Source organism: Falco peregrinus, chromosome 7 (assembly GCF_023634155.1).
Source record: "Falco peregrinus isolate bFalPer1 chromosome 7, bFalPer1.pri, whole genome shotgun sequence".
NCBI classification, from domain to species: Eukaryota; Metazoa; Chordata; class Aves; order Falconiformes; family Falconidae; genus Falco; species Falco peregrinus.
The window spans coordinates 20,657,541-20,680,159 of NC_073727.1; the positions used below are offsets into that span (position 1 = coordinate 20,657,541).

At 43.9% G+C, this 22,619-nt stretch overlaps 1 protein-coding gene across 1 annotated transcript in view; it reads right to left on the minus strand.

Annotated features, from left to right (window-relative positions):
* Positions 1-289: 289 nt before the first annotated feature.
* XKR6 (XK related 6) overlaps positions 290-22,619 on the minus strand; it is a 197,385-nt gene continuing 175,055 nt past the window's right edge. Inside the window, 1 exon segment of the mRNA XM_055810673.1 lies at positions 290-17,209. Within this exon segment, the coding sequence (XP_055666648.1) occupies positions 16,245-17,209 (965 nt within the window). The 3' untranslated portion in view covers positions 290-16,244.

Sequence of the window (22,619 nt, forward strand, 5' to 3'; positions counted from 1 at the left end):
GGTCATGTCCGAACCTCCTTTTTCTTAAAAACAAAACCAAACCAAACCCCTTTTGTTTGTCTGTTTGTTAGCTCTTATCATTTGAGAAAAGTCACAGTAGCACTCTCACCTTGAACCAGAGTTTGGAACTTTTAGTGTTTCTTTGTACAAAAGAAAAAACGGTTTAGGTTATGGAAAATAGTTGGGAAATTTGAGGTTGGAGAGAGGAGATAGAGAGAGAAACTGGAAGATTGCATAGTTGTGAACAGTGGCTTCTCATCAAGGTGAAAAAGTGCATCATCTGATAAAATAGCATTTGATTATTATTTTTTTGTTCGGTTCCATATGTTTTTTTTCCTCAGTCAACTGTACATGTTACACATGAAAAGGTATATACAGCACACACACATGCTAACATTAAACGTCTGACACTGAAACAGCCATTCTTTAAATGTTCCATCAGAGTTTTTTCCATGCAAATTTGTATTCTTTTTAAATACATTTTTTGCTACATCCTAAGACCACAAACTTGTCTAAGCCCATCTCATGTAATTTTGATCATTAGCAACACAAAAAGGGGAAAAGCACCAGAATGGCTCCGTTTGATCATCAAATCTCTGCTTTGACTTCTTTCTTTTTTAATTTTCATTCCTTCATTCACTGCTGGTTGTTTGCATTTTCTTTTTTGTTTGTTTGGTTGGTTTTTTTGTTGTTGTCACTTGTTTGCTTTAATTTTCTGGAGATGGGAAAAACAATTGACTTTTTTCTGTAAGTGTTATTGAGGTAATAGTTATGCTTAGCACCTGGGACAGGCAACAAAGCTTTCAAAAGCATTTGAGTAATGAAGTGTGAGTCCAAACACTGTTACCAACATCATAAACTAAAACCAAACCAAAACAAAACCCCAAAACAATTTGAGATGAATATTCCAGGTTTACATGCTACCTAAACCTACCACCCCCTTTCCATCTCTCTTTCCTTTTCCTCAGAGTAACAAACAGAATTAAAAAGAAATAAAAGAGACTTGGCACGTTCCCTCTTGCACCAGCCAAACAAAAAAACATAGGTGTTGTGCATTAAAAAGGATGCTTCAAAAGCTTTTCATGCTTGCTGCCTGCTTCAAGTGCATTTTAATATATGTCTGATCATTTACATTTATATAGGAAAGTCATGTTTGTTACACTTTATACAGGATCACTTCATTTTTGTCCTTTTTTAACCTTTTCATTTTTTTTGTTTTTTGGATAAAGAGTTGGTTATAACAATCTACAGTAAGGCTGCACAGGAAGAATTCTGTGTATTTTATTTTTTTTTCTCTAAGAACTAAAGTATATAAAATGAGGTTTGATTCTAGCACCTTTTACAGTATTATTGGTGGTGTTCCCTTTAGTAGAAAATACCTTTGCTCAACATCTGTTCTATCATTTACCCACAGTTTCAGCAATACTTCAAAGGTAACGATAAGGTGACAATTGGCCCAACCCAGCAGTCCTCTGACCAAAAAAAATCCCCGCCCTGAAGTCAGGCAGAACTACTTGCGTGAGCAAAGCAAACCACCTTCGCCAGCTTCCCTCCTCTCCTTTGGTGAGGGCTGTGGCGCTCGCCTTGCTCGGAGCCGCGCGGGAAACCGCGCATCCAAAGAGGAAAAAAAAAAATAAATACACCAAGTTGCTGTCTTGCTGGGGAAGCTGAGATGGACAGGCTCACCAGCGGATGGTTTCACTTGTGGGGGAATAACGCCGCTCAGCACCTAGTGGGTTGCATCACCTCAGTGCAAAGGAAAGGCAAAGATGCTGCCGTGGGACGCCACCCTGGGATGCTGCCCTGCTGGCCCCATCGTCCTCCCTTCACAGCAAGGGGACATCTCCCTACGCCGCGGCAGGAGGAAGATGTTGCCTTGCAGCATACACCAGTGATGGGGAGAGATCCTGGGAGAAATTGCTATGGTGCGAAACAGCAGCTTTCCCAGCGCACTTCTGGGAGCAGGGAGGAGAAGGGCGGGCGGAGAGAGGGGAGCTGGAGAAATGAACGCAGGAAAGAGAAGCTCCTTGCCAAGGTCGTAACGCTTTACAGGACGTTGAGCTGTTGGTTTCACTCCAGCAGTGTATAATCCTGCAGAGGAATGGTCCATTCCCCATACAGTGGCATCAGAACCTCAATTATATATATATAATTATAACCGTAGCAATATATCTATCTATCTATCTATATTTATATATGTATACATTAAAATCTGTTACTGCACTGGCACATAATACAGAGGAAAAGTACTGGCGTTGCTGTTTGATGCAAGTGGTTGCCTTGACTGAAGTCCTGTGAAGAGTAAGCACCACAAGAAAAGGCACCACAGGGTTTCGAAAATTGAAATGTCGCTGCCCTAACACAGCCATCATCAACAAACATCAAGGGCTTTTTGGAGTTAATGAGGGCAGGTGGGGCCAGGCCAAATTCTGGCCTCGCTGACGGCAGAAAAACCAGGGTGTTCCCCGAAAAAATAGTGGGGTTCATGCAGGGTGGCTGGTGCCTTGGTGAAACTGAGACCACAATTTGGTCTTTTAAGGGGCATGTTGATTTTGCGAGCTCTCACCTAGCACTTTGGACATGTTTTAACAGCCTTCCTAAATTAAAAGGACCACATCTTGCCATGTTCAGCATGCTTGCACCAGTGTAAGGAAAGCAGACTTGAGCCTTGAAGGTTCAAAGCATGAACTAAACATAAACAGGGCACAACCTTCGATGGACTGCCTCCTGGGATGTGCTGGATGCCTTCAGCTGCCACCAAACCAGGGGAAGTCAAAGGTGCTCAGCAAGTCTGACCTCATGCCTCTGTGGAGCCCTGTCTTGAACATCTCAATCTGTCACTCACCAGGAGCCCAGAAAATAAATTTTCTTGGACACAGACAATGATCTTGATGGGTTTACAGAAGTCCCGCCAGACTGCGATGGAGATCAAAACCTACACGTCTGGTTTTCCAAGGTCTTAGCCCGTGTTCTCATTCACTCCTTACTCGGTCAAAACTTCCATTGCACTAAATGTTTTGGTTGGCCCTTGCTCTGTTTCATTTACTCATAAATTCGCGCTCAAGCACACACGCACACACACACCCCCTGCCCTCCAAGACAAAGAAAACAGAGGAAGAGCTGGGGAGTAAGACAGAGTACATACTTGGAGCCCTCCAGTAAAATGAGAAGTCGCTAGAAACACTATAAACCACAGGCTTCCCATGCATAAGGTAATTGCTTGGTGATCGAAAACAGAAAAAGAAGAGACTCGCAGGCACTCTATGCCAAGTTAATAGCACCAGTTTTGTATCGTGTTGACACCTGTCAGCCCAGCCCATCTAAACCACCCCTGTGCTTCAGACAGCTACTGACAAGCAACCTGCCCCTGCTCCTGGCAGCAATGCACTAAATCAAGGGCACCACCACCAGGATCGGCAGAAACATGCTCATGGGACATAAAGGAGGGTCGGGTCTGCCCTCGGCCGCTTCTCTCGGCCAGCTCAGAGCAGGGGTTGTTGGCAGTCCTTGTGTCTCCCAAGCACCATGCGTGCAGCTTGCTGGCAGAAGCTAGATAAGGTGTTGAAACACTGCTGTCGGGGAGAAAAGGAGTTGCCTGTGGCAGGACTAGTAGTTTTCCTTGTTCATTCAGATCGACTTTTGGGGGTCTGATTTGGATCACAGACTCTCTAGACCCCCAGTAAGGATGGCTCACGTGCAGAAGTGACCTAGGAAGGAGCCAGCCTCTCCCAGCTGAACTGGCAGATCCTTGACGCTAACTTGGATGAATGGGCATCTAAACCTGCAAGCCACGCTGGGTCAGAATGGCACTGGAAGGACAACTTCAGATGAATGACCTGGGTCCAGAATGGGCTGAATTCAGCTACTAAGGCAAGATTCAAGGCATGGGCATGACTGAGTTTCAACTTAGTTAACAAAAAATGTACTTCTTACTAGGAAAACCGAGACCATTATTTCTGTCTAACATGCCTGATCAAGAGGGTCTGGGGTGAGCAAACCCCTTCTTTGGAAGATTTCCAACCAGACAGGATTTAAGGTGACAATAAGACAAGGGGAAGCATGTGTCATGAGCTCTTGGGAATGCACCTGATGACTCACATGCTCTTTCCAGCTCTGCTTTCTCCAACTTCATGACCCAATGGGACTGTGCTAAACCCCTGGCTCCTCAGTTGACTTCCCTAAATGCTTTCCAAAGGGAGAGCGGAGCATTTCAGGGGATGGAGAAAAGCACTCCCCAAAAGCTTAATGTGGCATCTTGGCTGGGTTGTGCCAGTTCTTCTAGAGAAACCCGATTTCAGATCAGCCTTCCTCTTCATCTCTGCCGAGATACATGGAGACAAGGGAGAGGTGACATGATGCATTGCTTTGTCCTGCTCTGCCCAGCACCACCACTGTCTCACAGCACTTCTGATGTTAAGGTCTTGAAGCGCTTCACCAACACTGACTAAATAATCCTCACATCATTCTTGTGAGGTGTAACCTCCCGTTTCACACGAGCAAACTGAGGCACAGAGCAGTTACATGCCTTGCTCAAGGTCACACAAACAACCCCGGTGAAACTGCCAGCTCTTTTGGGGCAGGTCCATGTCCCTCCGTGTTTTGGTAAAGTGCTGAGCACAAAGGAGTCCTAAGCCTGGCTGCAGTCCCAGTGTACCTACTGCAAAGCAAACGGACAATATTCAGTGGTTACAGGTTACTGCATTCAAAAACATTAGAAAAAGCCAGGTGTCCTGCTTTAATAGCTTCTTTTTACCGTTGTAGTGATTGGAGAATTTGAATATTTTTGTTTATCTGAGGAATCAAGTGCAAGAGTATTTTCTGCATTTTGAACGCTAACAATGAGTTCCAGCAATGATTAGTCAAATTTCAATGCTTATGGAAAAAGTGCCACTTCTGAAATACAAGTATTTAAATTGTGCTGTTCTCCATGGCTGTGCCAATTTTCCAGTACTATCAAAATTCACTAATCAAAAATGCTCCTAGGATGGAAGCTAATTTGAGAGGATACCATGGAATTTCAGGATTCCTTTCAATTGGAAGGTGCTCAAGAGCTTTACAAGAAGTATGTAACTAGTCTGTCTTCCCAGCACTTTTGTAGGGTGGACAAGGACCTTTAAACCCACATTGCAACACTTGGGATGAGTGTGGCAGAGATCCAGGGCTGGAGGTGGAATTATTGATGGGACTTAGGCAACAGCTTGACCATTTCAATATCACATGCCCTGGAGCACAGGCCAATGGTACTAGGGAGGGAATATATTACATCTGCCAGCAGTGGCAATCCTAAAATCTCCTCAGCTTTACCAACCAACAGCCCATAGCAGAGATGGAGAAAGAACATGTGTCTTTCAGGCACCATGATTTTACCTCCTGTATATGGCAGTGCATTCAAAAATACATACACCAAAGGGATGAAATTTCCTTGCAATCAAAAAAGTCATTCAAAGCCTCCAAAATATATAGCCTTATTGTGAAAATCCTGGTTTTAGGGGAACAGCTCCATAATGGAGCGTGCAATGTCAGGTTCACATCACTGATCACTGTTGGCCTGTGATACGGAACACACAGGAGACCACACAAGGGCTTCACCCCCAACTATTATCTCATCCTGGTTTCATACTGGGTAATTACATCGGTTTTAGTGAAATGGTCTGAACTTGGCCCGATGACATGAGTGGAAGTCACCAGACCTAGATGTGAAACAGTCCCTCCCTGAGTAATTTAACTACTTTTGAAACTACTTCCCATTCCTCATTGGAACAAAAGGCTGGAATGGTAAAAAAGTTTGCAGAGTGGAAACATTAGCAAAAACTGTTGGGTTTCTTTCTGAGAGAAAAATGTTTTCCACCAAATTAAAAAAAAAAAAGTTTTAGATCCATTTTGGGAGGGGGCAGATTTGGTAGCTAATGGCAAACTTTGATGTTCAATGTAAAATCTCTTCCCTTTCACTCTCCCTACACAGAAAAGATGGGGTCCAAGGGATCTGGCTCCAGTACCTATTTAGGCACTTTTTTAGAAATGACGTATCACAGCTCTTCTCCAAATGGCTGCAATTACACCCAATTTAAGGCTTTTTTAATTGCTTGAATTGTACTTGGAGGTCTATGGATAAGTGTGAACCAGTCCACTTTCCCTATTACTTCTCCATCATAAATTTGTTGACTGATACGCAGGCTTCAGAAATTGTTGGAAAAGAAACAGGTTATATGGGAATGGTGTGAAACTGCGGTAATTTGAGGGGGGTCGCCTGGGGAACACTTGGTGTGTAGTTTCCCTTGCGGCAGTGCCAGCTCAGAGCAGGTCCATTGAAGTCAAGCGGCTTCAACTTCAGGCTATGGAAATTTCTGCAGGTGCGTGTCCCTGTGTGTACTCGTACGCCCTCAGAAACTGAAATAAAATCCTGAAGTGAACAGATTGCAGGTGTAATCAGCTGGCATTTGTCCTGGCTCTTCACTACTTAGGGAGGAAAACAGTGTTTGCTTTTAAGGTGGAAGAAGGGGAGGAAAGACGGGGGCGGCACACAGGTGGTGTTCAGCTGGGTCTGAGGGAAGGAGGCTCTGGCACTGGCAGTGAGTTTTATCGGTAAATACAGCTAGAGAGGAAAATGTGAGCTGCTTGTCCTTGTGACTGATGAGCGGGAATGACATCTGGAGAGAAAACAATAATCATTCCCTTTGAGTGGCTTTTGGTGTTTCAATTCTAAGGGCATGGAAATCAGATTTGGGGGGTTTAATCCCTGCGAAGGAGGACCCAGTTGGCTGCGTGTGTTAGCAGGGCTGTTCTCAGGGCAGTGGTGATCCTGGTGGAAGGGGAAACCATCTCTTCCTTAGCTACAGCCGGAGACTACGAAGCCCCCATGTAGGTCAGGGGTGTGCTACACTCAGATGGCTCCACCCGGAAAGAAACTACTGATTTTGTCCCAGTTTTGCTTGGGTTTTGACAAAATCTACAAGCTCAAACAAGAAATCTATTATCACAGATTATAGAAAAAAACTATTTTTTTTTCTAAAAAGACCCAGTAGGACCCAGTTTGGGCATCCCTAGCACCAGCAGAAATGACTGTTTTTAGCATAGGGAGTGTAAGGAGGCACCTGGACATCAATGGAGCTTTACTGATTTATACTGACACTGCGTTTGGCCCAATTTTGGCTTCCAAATGTCTGAAGAAGTGGAAGATCAGGTGGTACAACATTTCCTCAGAAGGGCCTTAAACTTCTGATGGTCTTTTGCCCCTGTTTTTACTTTAAAAAAAAACCAGCAAAACCACACAAGAAATATTTATTTCAACCCTGCTTGCAAATCCCAAATTGCTAGCACCTCACACCAGAAACTACCTTCCTCATCTCAAAAAGCCCTTTGGAATTCACAATGTGTTCATATATATTAAAACATATATGCTGTTGCAGTAACATGGCATGTATGCTTTTCTATATTTCCACAGGACTGTGTATATAGACACAGACATACATGTCGATTAGTCCCTTTAATCCCGAAAATTCATAGCCACCCACTTCCCATCAGGCCTAATATATAGCAGGAGGAGTTCTCGCTCTCCTCCTGCTTTTTCACCTTTGCAGTTAAAGTAGCCATTGCTGCTGAAGTGGGTCAAAGTAAAACGACTGGGTGCAACCACAGCCAGATGTATTTACTGTTGAACAGTACATTTTCAGGAAAATTAAAGGGCGATTTATTGATAAGGTGAACTTTCTGTCTTTTTTATTTTGTTTAAAATAAATAAATAAATAAATATATGTATATATATAATGCCCTCAATACCTTATAGGCTATATCCTATTTACTTCTATGAGGTGGGTGACAGCTAGCTTTGAAAGCAGTCTGCGTTTACATCTTTTTTTTTTTGTCTACTAGATACACATGAGACTTTAATTGCTTTCAAAACCACACTTGCCCTCTCTCACCCCTCTCAGTTCATCCCTGTTCAAGACACAGATGTGTGATGCTTTCTTAGGGAAAATCTATATGTTGGCCAGCATTTGGTTGGGTTGAACAAAGCAGTTAGCATAGCACCGAAGGAGTTACATTGCTGATTTTTCCCCAGCTTCAATCTTTTTTGTAACAGAAGCAATAAAAAGAACCCAGAAGCACCGAGCTGAGTGCTTAAAACAGGGCAAATAAATGGCTGGGGAGAAGAATGGGGAAGGAGCAGACCCAAAGGTGATGCAGATGAGCAGCAGCCCATCTGCAAGAGTAGGGCTTCTGAATTTGCTCTGCCCCAGCGGGAAGATAAGCAGCTGCCTGGTTAGTCACATAGAAGAGCCTGGCCCATGTAGCCAGAAGATTTCGAACTACCTCCCCACGGCGGGTGCAGAAAAGACTCAGGGAAGTTACATGGCAGACCAAGACAGAGCTGGAGGAGGAGGGTTTCCTAGCTTCGTTCTTGCTTCATGCAAGGCAAGTCTCGGGTTAGAGAAGACAACGGCCGCCTGAACCACCACCCCCTTATCCAGAACAGGCCAGATTTCACAGTCCTTACTCAGGAGAGAAAACCAGACCCAACAACAAAACCCAGGAGTTTTGCCTGAGTAAGGAGTGCATGAATAGGCTTCAAAAGGCTTTTCTAAAAGGGAGCAGGGAGCCTTGCCTCGCATTGCATTTCTGAAAGAGACATCCTATCATGGTCAGGACAGTTAGACAAGAGAAACACTTGGCTCAAAACCACAATACCCCGCCAGGCTTTCTATCCCTTCCCTCATTCTAAAGAAAGTTATCCTGGGTTTTGCCCGCGTGTCTTTGGGTTCAACCAGGGATGAATCCACCTCGATGGACACAGAATCAACAGGCAAAACTCCCGTGGACGGCAACGGAAGTTTTGCCTGTGGAGGACGGTGAAGGCAGGCCTGGTCTAGTCTCTCTGGATGTGGCACGGATTGTTCTCCAGGAAAGTCGGTACTTTGAGAAGAGTCATGCGTGAGCAGCGTCGAGTCTAGCTTATCCCTTCACAACCCACCTTCGCCCTTCGTGGTAAGGAAAAAGTTCAAAAGAAAGCTACTGTACAACCAAGTAAACTGCAATTATTGTGCTGTCTTAGGCAGTCAAGAAACTTAAAAGGCAAAAACAAAAAGAAAGAAAAAATACTCAATGTGTTTATCGGTTGAGACTCTAGTTTTCCCATGCCTACAAGAGTCCTCAGCAAACAGTATACCAGCCTCCCAAATAAGGTCCGGGCTATTCCAAAACTGCGTGAGCAAATTTTTCACTGTATTCAGATGGAAGCTGATGACTGAAAGATTAGTGCACATTAACCGTGGCTGATGAGAGCAACTTTTAAAGAAATTCAAGTATTCGTCAGTAATCTGTTAGGTTCAGAAATATTTTTGTGATCTTTAGTTTCAAGTTTCCAGAAACAGAAAGGAAAAGGGAAAGGTCACCTGTTTTGTAAGAAAATAATATTGCAAACAGTGCTATTATATTTGACCAGGAAAGCAAGGTTATTCAGTTGGCGCACAACAATCTTCTCCATTCCTTGCTTTTGGGGAGAGAAAAGACTTAAGATCACTTTCTCAACACATGCACGCACCAGCAGGTTTTCCTTCTGCGCATTGTAACAAGCCCCTTTACTGCTCATTCCTGATAACAGCACGAACCCAGCAAGAATTAAGTTTTTACGGCGCACTTCCAGCACCTCTCACATGCATTTACTTAAGCCTCACAACACCCCTGTGAGGTAGGTAAATATTATTATACCCATGTACAGATGGGTAAACTGTAGGCACAGAAAGGTTAAATCACTTGCCCAAGGTTACACAGCAAATTCGTGGCAGAGCTGGGGTCAAAACCCAGGAGTACCATCACCCAGAGATCTGCAATGAGTTTTAGACCGTGGCCACTTTCTACGCTCACTGTAAAAGACCATCTGACAAACACACCATCGCACAAATGCAAATAACTCGGCGTTATTACGAAGTGCCTGGTTTTCAAACAGTTGCTTTGCTGCATGTGTCCCAAAGGCGGGGAGGGGGATGTGGTGGTGGAAGTAAAGTTTATGCTTTTGAAAGTTTATGCTTTCAAATCCTTTTTGTCTGCTCCAGTGCTTTGTTTTGTTGTGGTTCTTGGTTTGGTTTGGTTTTTAGTTTTTTAATGTCCAACAGGAAATGATATTCACATTATTTTATCAACAATGTCACATTCCACTTGGGTTGTGTGTATGTCTGAATATACACTAAGGTCCAGATGGTTTATTCAGATGTATTTTAATTGTCACCAATTGCCTCCCTCCTCATCAGTGAAGAGCCTATGGGACATATGCAGCTATCTGTCATCTCATTTTCTTGTTTTTCTCATTATCCTACTGCCTGAGCTTCAAGTGAGGAACAAAGGTTGAACACAGGCAATCTCTAGCACAGCAGGAAGGCTCCCACCTTCCTTCACATCACACCTCAACAGAAAAGAGCCGCCGCAACATCATTCACAAGTTCAAACACAACAGAACAATGAAGCCATTCTGAACGTACTCATGGAGAAATCAGTGGATTGCAACAATCTCTAGTGGTACCCAAAGGTCTGGAAATGTGCTCTGCACACAGTGAAAGGTTTGCCCACGTCAATTTCGGATAGCCTCAAATCTTCTCGTTCAAACCAGGCTGAGATTCTCTGCACCAGAATACACCTGAGCTCCAAGGAAAAAGAAAAACAGCAATCATAACCCTGGGAAACTACCATCCCCAAAGCCCCAGGGCTTTAGACAACTGCCAAAATAACAACATGCAAGCTTCAGCAAGCAAAGGGTACACAACAGAGTTCACATCATCCCTACCACCTAACATCAACTACCGCAGCTTCGGTGGGGATTGGCATAGACCTTATTTTGTCATGGTTATTTGGGTTTTTGTTTTCTGGGGGTTTTTTGCATGACCACATTTGATCTGAACAGAATCCAGAGAAAAGCTAACCCAGTTAAAGAAGAAAATATCCTAGAAAAGCCTGTCTCCACAATTTTCCACTGACTCCGGCAGCTTCCAAATTGTCTGTTGCCCAAGCTGCCCAGCAAGCAGGCACTAAAAGGTTTTGCAAATGCACAGTAGTAAGTTTTCCTTTCCAAAGCACCTCTGAGCTTCAATGGAATCACACTGGACAAACCTCAGACCACATTTTCTTCAGGAGGTTTAGTCATGCTGTAGGTATGTGGGTGACAGGTGTGTCATGCATTCTGTGTAGGAATGAGGAGCAGGGATAAATTGTGAAGTGAATCTTGTGTGTATAAAAATATATCTGAAAAGCACAGGATGATTACTCTCTGAAAGTCAGTATCAACACTCCCCTCGTGAGCAGCATCAGCCAGGTTTTAACAGACTACTGACTAAGGCTTGAAATTAATTTTGTCCTGTTTCATCTAGTCAGCTTTAAATAAAAATACATGCAAATGACTACATACTTTGGCAGGTGCAGAGAAGGATAGGATGAAGCAGACAATTAGCTTCAATCCAAAACACTGAAAATATATATATTTACACTTGAAATTGGTGGCTTGCTTGCACTTTCCCCTGGTAATTATACAACATTGGCTCCTCTTCTGCAGTTCAGGTTGGATATGCTGCGGATGAAAAATGCCTTGTGTGGGTGGCAAAGCATGACAAGGGCATGGGCTCAGAGCTTATAATTTCCTGTATTCCCATTGCTGATTTGGTCTGGTCTGAATCATTCCTGTCTCCAAATTAGCTGCCTACAGATGTATAGCACTATCACGCTAAGCATGCTAGCCATCTGACATGGATGGAGGGATGGATGGGTTGACATCAGCGCCATAAAAGTGACGCTGTTTGCAGAATAACCTCAGCAAAAAAGAACCAATGTGAACCGAAAAAATATCTTGTCCATTGAATCAGGCAGAAAATAGAAAAACGCCAGATCAGAACGGATGTACTCCACCAAGTCCTGAATCCTGGTCTGTGGCATACAGTTATATCTTTATCAGTAAGTTAAGCACTGCCAGGATCCATTCTGGCCATGAAGCCAACTGACAAGTGCTGGCCACATCCACGCTACTGAACTCTTTCACCCCCAATACGGAGTGGCTGCATCCAAACTGCTGGTTGGAAATGGTCTCTGGCCAGCGTCCATGCCCCGTCGGAGTGGGTCAAAACCATGCCAGGGAGTTTTGAACAATGGAACAGCGGGGATGGTGGAGCCCTCATGCCCCAGCTTTGCCCTGGCACAGCACAGTTGGCTGGTTTAGATGATCCCAGGGTGAATCCAGCAGCAGAAACCTGCCAGAGAAGTTGCCCACTGATCTTGTGATGTGAATAAATATGGACTCAACCATCTCCGTGACAGTCTGAAAAACCCCTCATGCAGTATCTTCTGGCAAGAAAGTGTGACATGGTGTATAACTAAGCTACCAGGCTGAAGCGGCAGCGTTAAAACCCAAGTGAAACCAAACAAGTCACTGACCATCCTGCCAAAGTGCACAGCAAAAATCAAAGAGACCCTGGGGGAAAAAAAAAAAAACCCACACTCAAAACAACAGGAGGAGAGGACTAGACTCTGAGCATCGGGATTAGTACCAATAAAAAGCTGGGGGTAATTTTCCTCCCTGAGCTCTTGGCTTGGCAAAAGGCGCTGTTTGGCAACAAGATCACAGATAATCCCAAGAGGAAATGGTTCCCACACCAAACTGCCCACCATGAACTCATCGGGTGCAGTGGTAGAGCACATGATTTACGTTAAGGCTGTAATGAAGTCCTTCAAAGAGAAACAGTTCTTCAGGGCTGACACAGGCTCTCACTGGAAATCTCTTGCTAAATCAAGATGCCAGTGGATATCATTCAAAGAAAGCTAATAGCAGAGGCAGAAAATTTATGCAACTAAGCGTAATGAAACAGTCTTAACACGCAGTGGAGGCACCTGCCTTCGTTGTTATCCATACCATGAGCCACGAAGGAGGACTGGAGCGGGAGTGTGTCAAGCCCTTAGTCAAGCTGGTTTGGCTGTGAGAAATTAGCACTGCATTGAGAGGTAAGGTCACTTCTAGAGTGTTTTGCCCCTCTGCTCCCATGACGGGATGGAGAGGACGGCTGTTGGTTTGGTGGTCTGGAGCAAGGGTCCCGTTCCTGAGGGAAGGCAGGCTGCAGATACTCGTGAGAGGCAACACTGAAGGGTCTCCTCCTTGACTCCTGGTGAGTGTGCCTTGGCTCGTTGACTCATTTCACTGTCCTGGTGCAAAGCTGCAGAGTCCGGCCATTCAGTGTGGCCAGGGAGTGGGATGACACCTCCAAACCAGACCTCAAGGTTGACAAGCTCAGGGAGGGGGACCTTCTCATGGTGCTTTTGAAAATAAGAATGCTATCTCCTGGAGAAAAGGTCCCTGAGGAACAGCAGGGTTGTTTGCCATCCATTCCTTTCTCATGCTTTTGTCAATGAAATGCAGATGTGTAGAGGAGAGGTCTTCATGGAAGGACCGTGGAGAGTCTTTGTGGAGGGTGTGAATCTCAGGGAACTGGATCAGAGTACGTCTACGCTAATATAAAAGGTAAGACAAAAGAAAGTTCTGGGAGGAGAAGTGCAGGCCTGTTGCTCAAGGATGGCACCTCTGTGTTTTTATGACTCAGTAGCTGGGGTCAGCAAGTTCACTTCACAAATTACCTCTCTTTTATGGAGACAGCGTATTGATTAGGGAAGAAACAGGGTGAAATGTTAGTAGGACACTTGAGGAGGGACTGGTTATGGGACACAGACAGTGGAGGAGGGAAATGAAAGCTTTTCACAAATACATATAAGTGTGTGTACATATATATGTATTTACGTGCACAGTAAACAAGGGACTGGGAATTTAGATAGGGATGACAAGACAAAAATCCCTCCCTTTGCACGAAAATGTGACCATCATATTGGTTGCAATCAGAGCCCAGAAACATTAGCCTGAAATGGAGTTTGACTGGGAATTACAGTACCAGTGACAATTTGGCTTCTTATAAACTTTGCCATGTGTCTATAGTTTAGCGTGAATGAGTCCTGCCCTCCTTGAAAGGGATAGACACCAGTTAAAAGTTTTCTTTACAAAACAAAATGAAACAACTGAAGAAATCCCAACATTTTCTCAGAACACTGCAAAGGATCACTGATTGAAAAAAATGTTTCTCTTCAGGTATATTCAGGCGAAGAAAGCATTCAGCTTCTTTAAACTGTTATATAAAATTGGTACTAGTTTCTTTAAATACTATTATAATTAAAAAAACCAACTGATTCATCAAATAAAAAAAAATCATAATCATAATTAAAAAATATCCCCCCCATGCTGATCTTCTCTTCAGAATAGGTCAGCATGGGAGTTTTGCACCCTAGACAGTTACAGTATTTCTGGAATAAAAAATAGCAATTACACACAGAAAATACTACAGCATTCACTTAAAAATTTCTCATTTTGTTGTTGTTTTTCCCCTCCCAAGTAGAGGGATGGTGGGATTGAAAAGATGCCCTGAAATGGGAATATTCCTTTAAAGGAGCAATACTCTTGAAATGCAAAAGGGTGTTGGATAGACGCAAACCCGTGATTTAACTCGAAACAAGAGATTCCAGCACAGAAACAGAATCAGAGAGATGTGAATGTTCAGACACCGAGCGGGTTGTTTGGAAACGTCCAGACACCCACACAGCCCTTGGCAGGTGACTGTCTAGGCTTTGCCATCATCAGAGGTGGCAGCATCTCCTTGCGGTGAGAAGGCTAAGCTAAACCACGATGTTCTCACTACACTCTTGAATTTCCTCTGGTGGTGTTTCTCGCCATGTACTTACAGTAGAGGGTGACACGAGACAGTTTTTATCAGCAGTTCCCCACATGTACCGAGTTGAAGAATTCTCAGCTAAATCACAACAACAACATCAACAAAAATACAAAGCACCAAATCATCTCGAGACGTGAGTCAGTTTACAGGTTATTACCGTTTGAAGAAGTTTGTTGGTTGTTTTGTTGTTGTTTGTTTGTGTTTTTTTTTATCCCGATTTTCATGTTTTGTTTTCCTTAAAAACAAAACAAAACAGAACAAAAATCAAAACCCCAAAATCCCAAAATGGAACGAAGGATGCTTTACAATCACTTTAAGGCTCGCACTGAATGAGACATGACAGGTCTTACACGAGATTACAAATAATACATGTATGCCTTTCACAGCCTTAAAATGATACAGTAGGTCAAATTATTTCGCCAGTCACTGATCAAGTATTGTGCCTTTAAATTGACTCGCTTTTTGCTACTATGCTGAGTTTTATTATTACTGAAATAGTTATTGGATATGTGTAAATGTACTTTAGGATAATGTTTTTGGTATATATAATTTCAATGTTTGCAGATTTCTTATTTTCCAGAAATCAAGGTGGCAGGCCTTATTCTGGGCTCAGACGGGTGTTATTTACTCCACTGAGGACAGTGGCACTTTAGCGTGTGCAGTTGTTCAAAACAAGATCAGATACTGTATTACCACATTAATCTGGTGCAAACCGACCATTCCGCATGGCCTGTTTACACAAGGAAAACGGTTACATGGTGGGATTGCGTTTGTAACACGACTTGGTCAAGGGTTGCAGGCTTGGCCAAATGGTGTTATAAACACATTGCCAAATTGAGTTACAGACCTGATTTTGTCTTTCAGCTGTTGGAAAAATCAAACTCCACTGGGGGTGTCTTGGCTTTCCTTTCTTATCTTTAGACATTTGGGTTTTTTCTGCAAAATCCAATAAGAGCAACAAGATTTTTTTTTTCATATATTTCTCTCTTTTTGTTGTTGTCGTCGTTCATTTTTTCCTTTTTTTTTTTTAATTTTTTTTTTTTTTATTTTAAGGTTTGCATTTCAGTTGGTTGGTTTTTTTCCTGGCATGTAATCATCAAAGAGTTTTGCATGAGAAAGGTGACAGTACTTAATGAAACTCAGCACCTAAGGGCATAAGGCAGTTGTAGGTTTGTTTGTTTGTTTTTTTTTTTTATTTTTCAATCAGCACCAATCCCATAAATAATGTTCTACACTTGGTGTACGGTATAAAACTGATGTGGAGATGCCTCCTTCTCCACCTGTGAATCCTAGGTGTGGAAGTTGAAATACTGTTTCTTGTGTGTAAAAAACAAAAGAAAAGTTTTTCTTTTTGTTTTTACTTACAAAACATAGAGAATATCTTTTTTTTTTATACATACAGCAACCAGAAAGAAAGCTTATCTGAAGGTTTGTGTTTGTTTCATGATCTGTGTTTACCGTAAACAAAAATAAGGTCCCCCTCTTTTACTTTTGCTTTAAGGAGCTTTAAAGTGAAGATTCATATTGTAGCAACTCATATAAGAGAGGTCCATCTCTATACCTAATACCTACAGCTGTGGGGGTGACATATTGGAGGATGTTGATAGTTCTTCTTAACCTCCTGTCTACAAAATGGGCATCCCATGCAGGGTATCTTTTTCTTGGGATGTCAATCTTAATGAGAGGCCCCTCGGGGGGGTAGGGTCGCCCAGATGGAGTAGATGGTACCATTGCTCTCACCTGGAAAACGGGCAAGCAAGTGTCAGCTGTGAGTTCCTCCTGTTGCTCCGTGACCGCTCTGGTGGGCGTAGCCTGGGCCCCCCGGTACCCAGGGGTTTGGGGTGCCATGGGCTCAACATCAGGGGGCAAAGGAATGCCCCAGAGCAGCTCGGCGCAACAGGAGCTGGCAAAGATCTTAGCTCTTGGCCCCATGGGATGCAGCACACCATAATATAACAGCATCAAAGCTATCCCAGCAGCAAAGCTAAGAAAGACACAACACAGTGCTGGCACGGCATATGAGTCAGTAGTGTCAGGATCTCTGTAAAAATACCAAAGGAGTGTCAAGGCAGCGTTCTCCGTCAGGACTACCGTGTAATACGCAAACATTCTGTATCGAGTCCGCCCTTCCTTGACATTAAACCAGCAGAAAATGTACACAATCCCTACCACCATGTTGAAGAGGATCTCCTCCCACTTAGACATGCAGAAATCTGTCCCACCATGGATGATCCAGAAAGCCATGGCACACCAATGGACCACTACAAAGATCCCAAAGTAGAGCTGGAAGATGGAAGCAAAAAGAGCAAAAGAAATAACTCGGGATGAGATGGTGAAGACGCGCCAGAAGAGATGGATGAGGGCCCCTCTGTAGCTCATACTCTTCTTGTCGTCCCTAGAGTCCCGAAGAAGCTTGTGATAGGAGGCTAGCACCCAAGCCAGGGACATCAGGGAGGCCACAGAGGACACACCTGCCGGAAGACACACAGATCCACTGAGTTAGACAGGAGGTTTGGTTGGAAACATCATCTGTTCACTAAATTATTGCATCTGGGGCAGGCTCAGTAGCCCAAAGGTTCAACTCACGTCAGGTTGTCCTTACAGTCTGGAGGAGAGAAACACAGGCATATCAGCGTGGGAATTGGAAATGATGCTGCGTTCAGGAGTTCTCTGACACAGCACATTGTGCTTATCTTCATGAGCCATTGGGTCTGCCACCCCACCCCAGCTCTCCTCTTCTCACAAGGAACAGCCTCTGTCCTCATCCTGATTAGATCAGCATTTGAGAATCTGAAATCCAGATCTGCTCTCGGTGCTGCAGCCCAAATGTGAAGGTTACTTTCTGTAGAAGGGGGTCTATCTTGGAGCGCACCATTGCAAGAGCAGGACATCTATATTACTTGTAACTGTATGGATGCTTTTTTATTCTAAAATACCTCCATACAAGCAACATTCCCATTGACTTGTACTTGATACTGCCTGAATCAGGAATCCCCCCTTGTATTCACCTTGGGGAAAAACAGGCAGTTTTTTGTCACCTTGTGGTCCCATACAGATGAATATATAAATACAGGGAACATCAAGACTCACCAGCACCCTCCAGACAGTCCCAAAACAAAGAAAAATGATCCTTCCAGCCACTCCCCTGCCCTATTTCCAGGATGGGCTGAAGACCTATATTGGAGGTAGCTCATCTCCAGCTTGTCTCCTGGATGGACCACAGATCCAAGCCACAGTTCTGTCTCCAGCACTGTCTCATTCTCCTTCTGGTGGGACCCCCTGAAGAGACCCTGGATCTGGTCCATCCCCTTGCCTTGTCTGAGGGAGCCGTTGCCAGCATGCAGCTCTGCCCAGTGCACTCAGACCCTGCGGTACTGCTCCCATCAGTTAGGGCACTGCCTGTACTGGGGTCGCTCTCAGTTCCTAACTCATCTCCCTGTGCCCTGGCATGGGGAAGGCACCCCATAATATTCCAAAGGGGCCTGATCTATTACCCATCACAACCAACACTTAAACTATTTATTTTCTCCGAAGGATAAAATAGTGCCCCATCACACTTCAGGAGCTTTTAAAAATAGAATACCATTGATTATTGCAAGGATAAATTGAACAACTCATTGAGCAAAGCATCACTATAAAAACTAATTGACAGATTCATGGGAAAAGAAAAGGCTACTGACACCTTATTCCTTTGCTCTGACTGCTGCTCACTGGACAACTGCTCTGCAGGTGAGGGAACAGATGATGGACCAAGATCTGTGTTTGGGAAGCTCAGTAATTTGGTAGCTATAGTTTGACTGGGCCTTGGCTGAAGATTTGTCTGGGAGCATCACCTATCAAATCTAAAGGAAAAATGCTAATGGTTTCAGGCAAAACAAACAATAACAAATGCCTCTTCATCTCTGGTGTGTAACATACTGAAAGATAGGTCCAGTTCTTTTTTGCTTTTACTACTTTAAGCTTGCTGCAGCTGCTCAGGGTTAAAAAGCTAAAATGTCTGAAAACCCTACATTTGTTCTTCTGGCTCCCACGGGGGTGGAAAGAAGATCCAATGACTCTTCAGACCTCACCTAGAGACTTTATCATCTGCTTTTTGAGGTGCCCACCTCACAGTATGGTGTGATAAGGTTTTCCTCCTTCCAGTCTAGCTGTGTCTGGAGGAGAGGTGATGAAAAAGGTGGCCTGGAAGGACAGCAGACCTCCATCTCTGCCCCTCACTGAAATTCTCCCAGCCTGCAGGTCCACAAAAACTACACACTTCCATCCGCTCTCAAGTCTCTCTCTGAATATCTTGCCTTTGGGCTCACATGTGTATTAGCATTTGAGACTGAGTTTTAAAAAACAACAAACCACAACCCACTAAGCTCAGTGGCTTTATCAAAGAGGGAAGCTTTAGGCCATTGTCTTTAAGAAAACCACAATTTTCCCCAAGTTCTAAGTCCTCATAAGAAACACTTAAATATAGGACTTGGGGACCCAAATGGATGGAAACTTCTAAAAGTGAATAGCCTCATCCTCAAACAGATGTAAATTAGACTTATTTTTAACCTACTAGGTGCAATACATTTTTGGTATACATACTGAACAGTTTTGGAAGGCTAAGCATTGCCACACAATTCTTAAGCTAAGCAATGCTACATGTGTAAGTACTGTTCGTTGCAGTATCTTCTAGCTATCCAGTTTAAAAACTTTCCATGATTAGCAGGAAAAAAAAAAGAAGAAGAAGAAAAAAAAAGTCATGTATTGCCTTATTTTAGTGCTGTTACACTAGAAACTTGTATGGCTTTAGAGGTACCAGTACACTAGAAACTCAAGCACTGCCAACCCACAAGAGGCAGATGTGTCACACTGCCTTAAAAATGTTTCTGTTGGGTCCATTTATTCTAGAATAGAGAGAGGAATAAAATACACCAGAAACAAACCCCCAGTATACACATAAAGGCTTTTCCCACTGTAGTGTTTTCAGTGCAGAAATTTACACTAATCATGGTCTGTGCTGGAAACGGCACAGAGCTGGCTAAGAAGTGAGTGTCTTGAGTCACTCACGTTATATACATGGTACCATGCCGGCTGATAGTCATCTGAACATCTCCTTGAGTCAACAGAGAGAGGCAGACACCCCCAGAAAGTGATTCACCCTGTCCTAAGATCCATGTGTGGGACAGGACGGGGTTGACTCATGCTCCCAAAGTGTCTGACTCCATCCCTTGACAGAGGAACGCGGGGACCTGCGAACACCTGCAGTCAGGCGGGATGAGTCCTACCCTTACAAAACAGTTCACTGCCTCCTCATTTGCCCTAAGATCTAAGGGAGGGAATGAAGTATCTCTAGACATTTTGACATATTCCTGCTGTTGTTTAAAAATTCACAACTCTGCAGTGAATGTGAATTTTGGCATCCTAATGATGAGCAGGATCTGGACCGGGGTGTAAGGGGGTGCGATCTGTAGGTGGACGGCAACAGGAACCATGGAGCGATATGAAGACTTTTCTCCAGTACTTCTTACTGTGCTGCCACAGAATTTATTCCCTGGCTGTTTCATAAAGACTTAAACAACAAAGCACGTCTCGGCTTTTGTCATCTTGACCACAAGTTTCCCATTCCCATCTTTCCCTGTCACTTCTAGCCTGTGGCATCTTCACACAAAGTACAATTCTCTCAGACTGTGGAATAAATGTTCCTTTCTTTTCCACTTCTCCAGGCCTTATTTCTAAGCAACTATAGAGATCTCTCCAATTAAAACTACAAGAAAAAGTCCTGGTAAATTGAATCATATGGGAAATATGTTTTTATTTTGATTTTGAGACTTTCACACATGGTGACTGACGCACCTTCATCTAGCATGAGTGGGTTTCAACTCCCTTCCAAGGTTTGTTTATCAAAGGGTTGGGGTGGTTTAAAACTGAAGTCACTTTAAAAAACCCACTCCCACTCCTCCAACTCTGTGCATAGTCTTGGGAGTGGAAAATACCTGCCATGCACTGCCATGTCTCTGTGAGCATTCTCAGGCCAGGAGGACATCAGCTGCCATGGGGCTGGAAGCCCCGTGGCTGCATCTATGGGATCTGTATCCCACCTGCCCATAACAAGTCAGACTGGCATAAACTGGGGTTACCTTCAAACTCTCTTCACAGGGCTGTACAACAGTCCTTGAACTCCTCCTGTCACCTGCTAGGAAGCAATGAGTGACTCACAAGCTGTAGTCAGCACCACTGAGGATTCAAGCCCATGTGTCTTGAATGACATATCACAAGAATTAGTCCCCAGATCCCTTCAGTAATGTGTCCTGAAGTCCTCATGGTGAGACATCTTCTAACCTACCTTCAGCATGGTGAGGTAGAGTTCTATAATACCCCCATTTGAAAGATGAGGCACTAAGACTTGAAGGATCTACCCCAGGCAGGTCTCATATACAATCCATGCTAAAGCAGGGAAGAGATCTCCTTCACATCACGGTGCACCTCGCCAGAGCATTTCAGGCAGGATTCAGCTCCTACAGCAGAGACTCACCTCAGGTTTTCCACGGGTAAGTGATGTCTCTTACTTAATGCAGAATTAAGGTTTAGCGCAACCATCACAGATGGGAATCCAGCAACATTGCTGGATTGCTCTAGGATATTCCAGCCCTGCATGTGGGGCTGGCAGATATGACAAACTTGCACATAGAAGGCAAGAATATTTTTGAGCTGGGAGCTAGAATGAGGCGGAGTACCGAGGGCATCTCAAATGACACTAGGCAAAAGTTACACAAGTTGTTTCCTTGGTCATTACAGCCAGTGGAGCCAGAGCTGCACAAAGGTCATTGTTTAGACCTTGTGGCTGAACTGCCTGTAGCTCCACTGAACACAAGTGAAGCCTGGACACCCCCATGACATGGAGACACCTCCATCAGAGACACCTTTGTTTGAGTGTCTGAATCTGGAGCTGAACTCACCCACCAGCCCGAACTGCCTTGATGCTGACTTCTTGCCTTAGCAATTCTGCCTTTCTCAAGGGGAGCTAATGAACAGTCCTCAGTGGTAAAGAGACGTGGCATGGAGACTAAGCAACAGTAAATGGTGAAGAGTAATGAGAAAACAGTGGGAAATAAAAGGCTAAACTTTTTGAGAAGAATGTTGGTCCAAGGAATATTGAATGTCTGAGAAAGGGAAACAAAAGCCATTGCTTTGGATCATGAAAACACGAGTGGACCAGACCGTAATGCAGGTAGCAACGTGATACCAGAGGAGAGGAGCATGAACCACACCTGAGTTCAAGGGAAGCTCCTGGAGCCGTGCTGGGGCAGACTGAATTTCAGCCTGTTTCAGTTTTCATCCTCTGGTTCCTACTGATGGCCCAGAAAAAGAAAAGGCTATCTCAGAAATGTAATGAAGGTCTTTGACAAATCCACATCCACAAGAGACTCAAAACAATGATTCCCCTTAAATTGCCATTGCTGTTTTTAAAGGCCATGTATATGCAGGAATAAAACCAGTGCATGGAAAGCCATCCCAGTCTATCCAGCCTATTCATGCTATGCAGTTACACGTGGCTTTGCAACTAGTCTAACAAAAGCCATAGACAAATCACATACACACACACACACACACACACACACACACACAAATGAATATTTAAAATTAACAATATATCCATTTTTCCCTTACTCGCAGTGTTGTTCAGCTGAGGAGAGAGGTTTTTCACTAGGGCTCTCCACAGTTTTCATCACAAATCCAGCTGCAAGTTATTGGCTGTAAGTAATTTGAACGTACTTACTGTAGCATATTCCCTAAGTATTTACTGTGGTGCCTGTCCCTTTAAAGCTGAAAATGATGCCTAAATGGTGCTCTGTTTCTTTTTTGACATTAATTCTCCTGAAGACTCCAGTAAAACAAAATGGG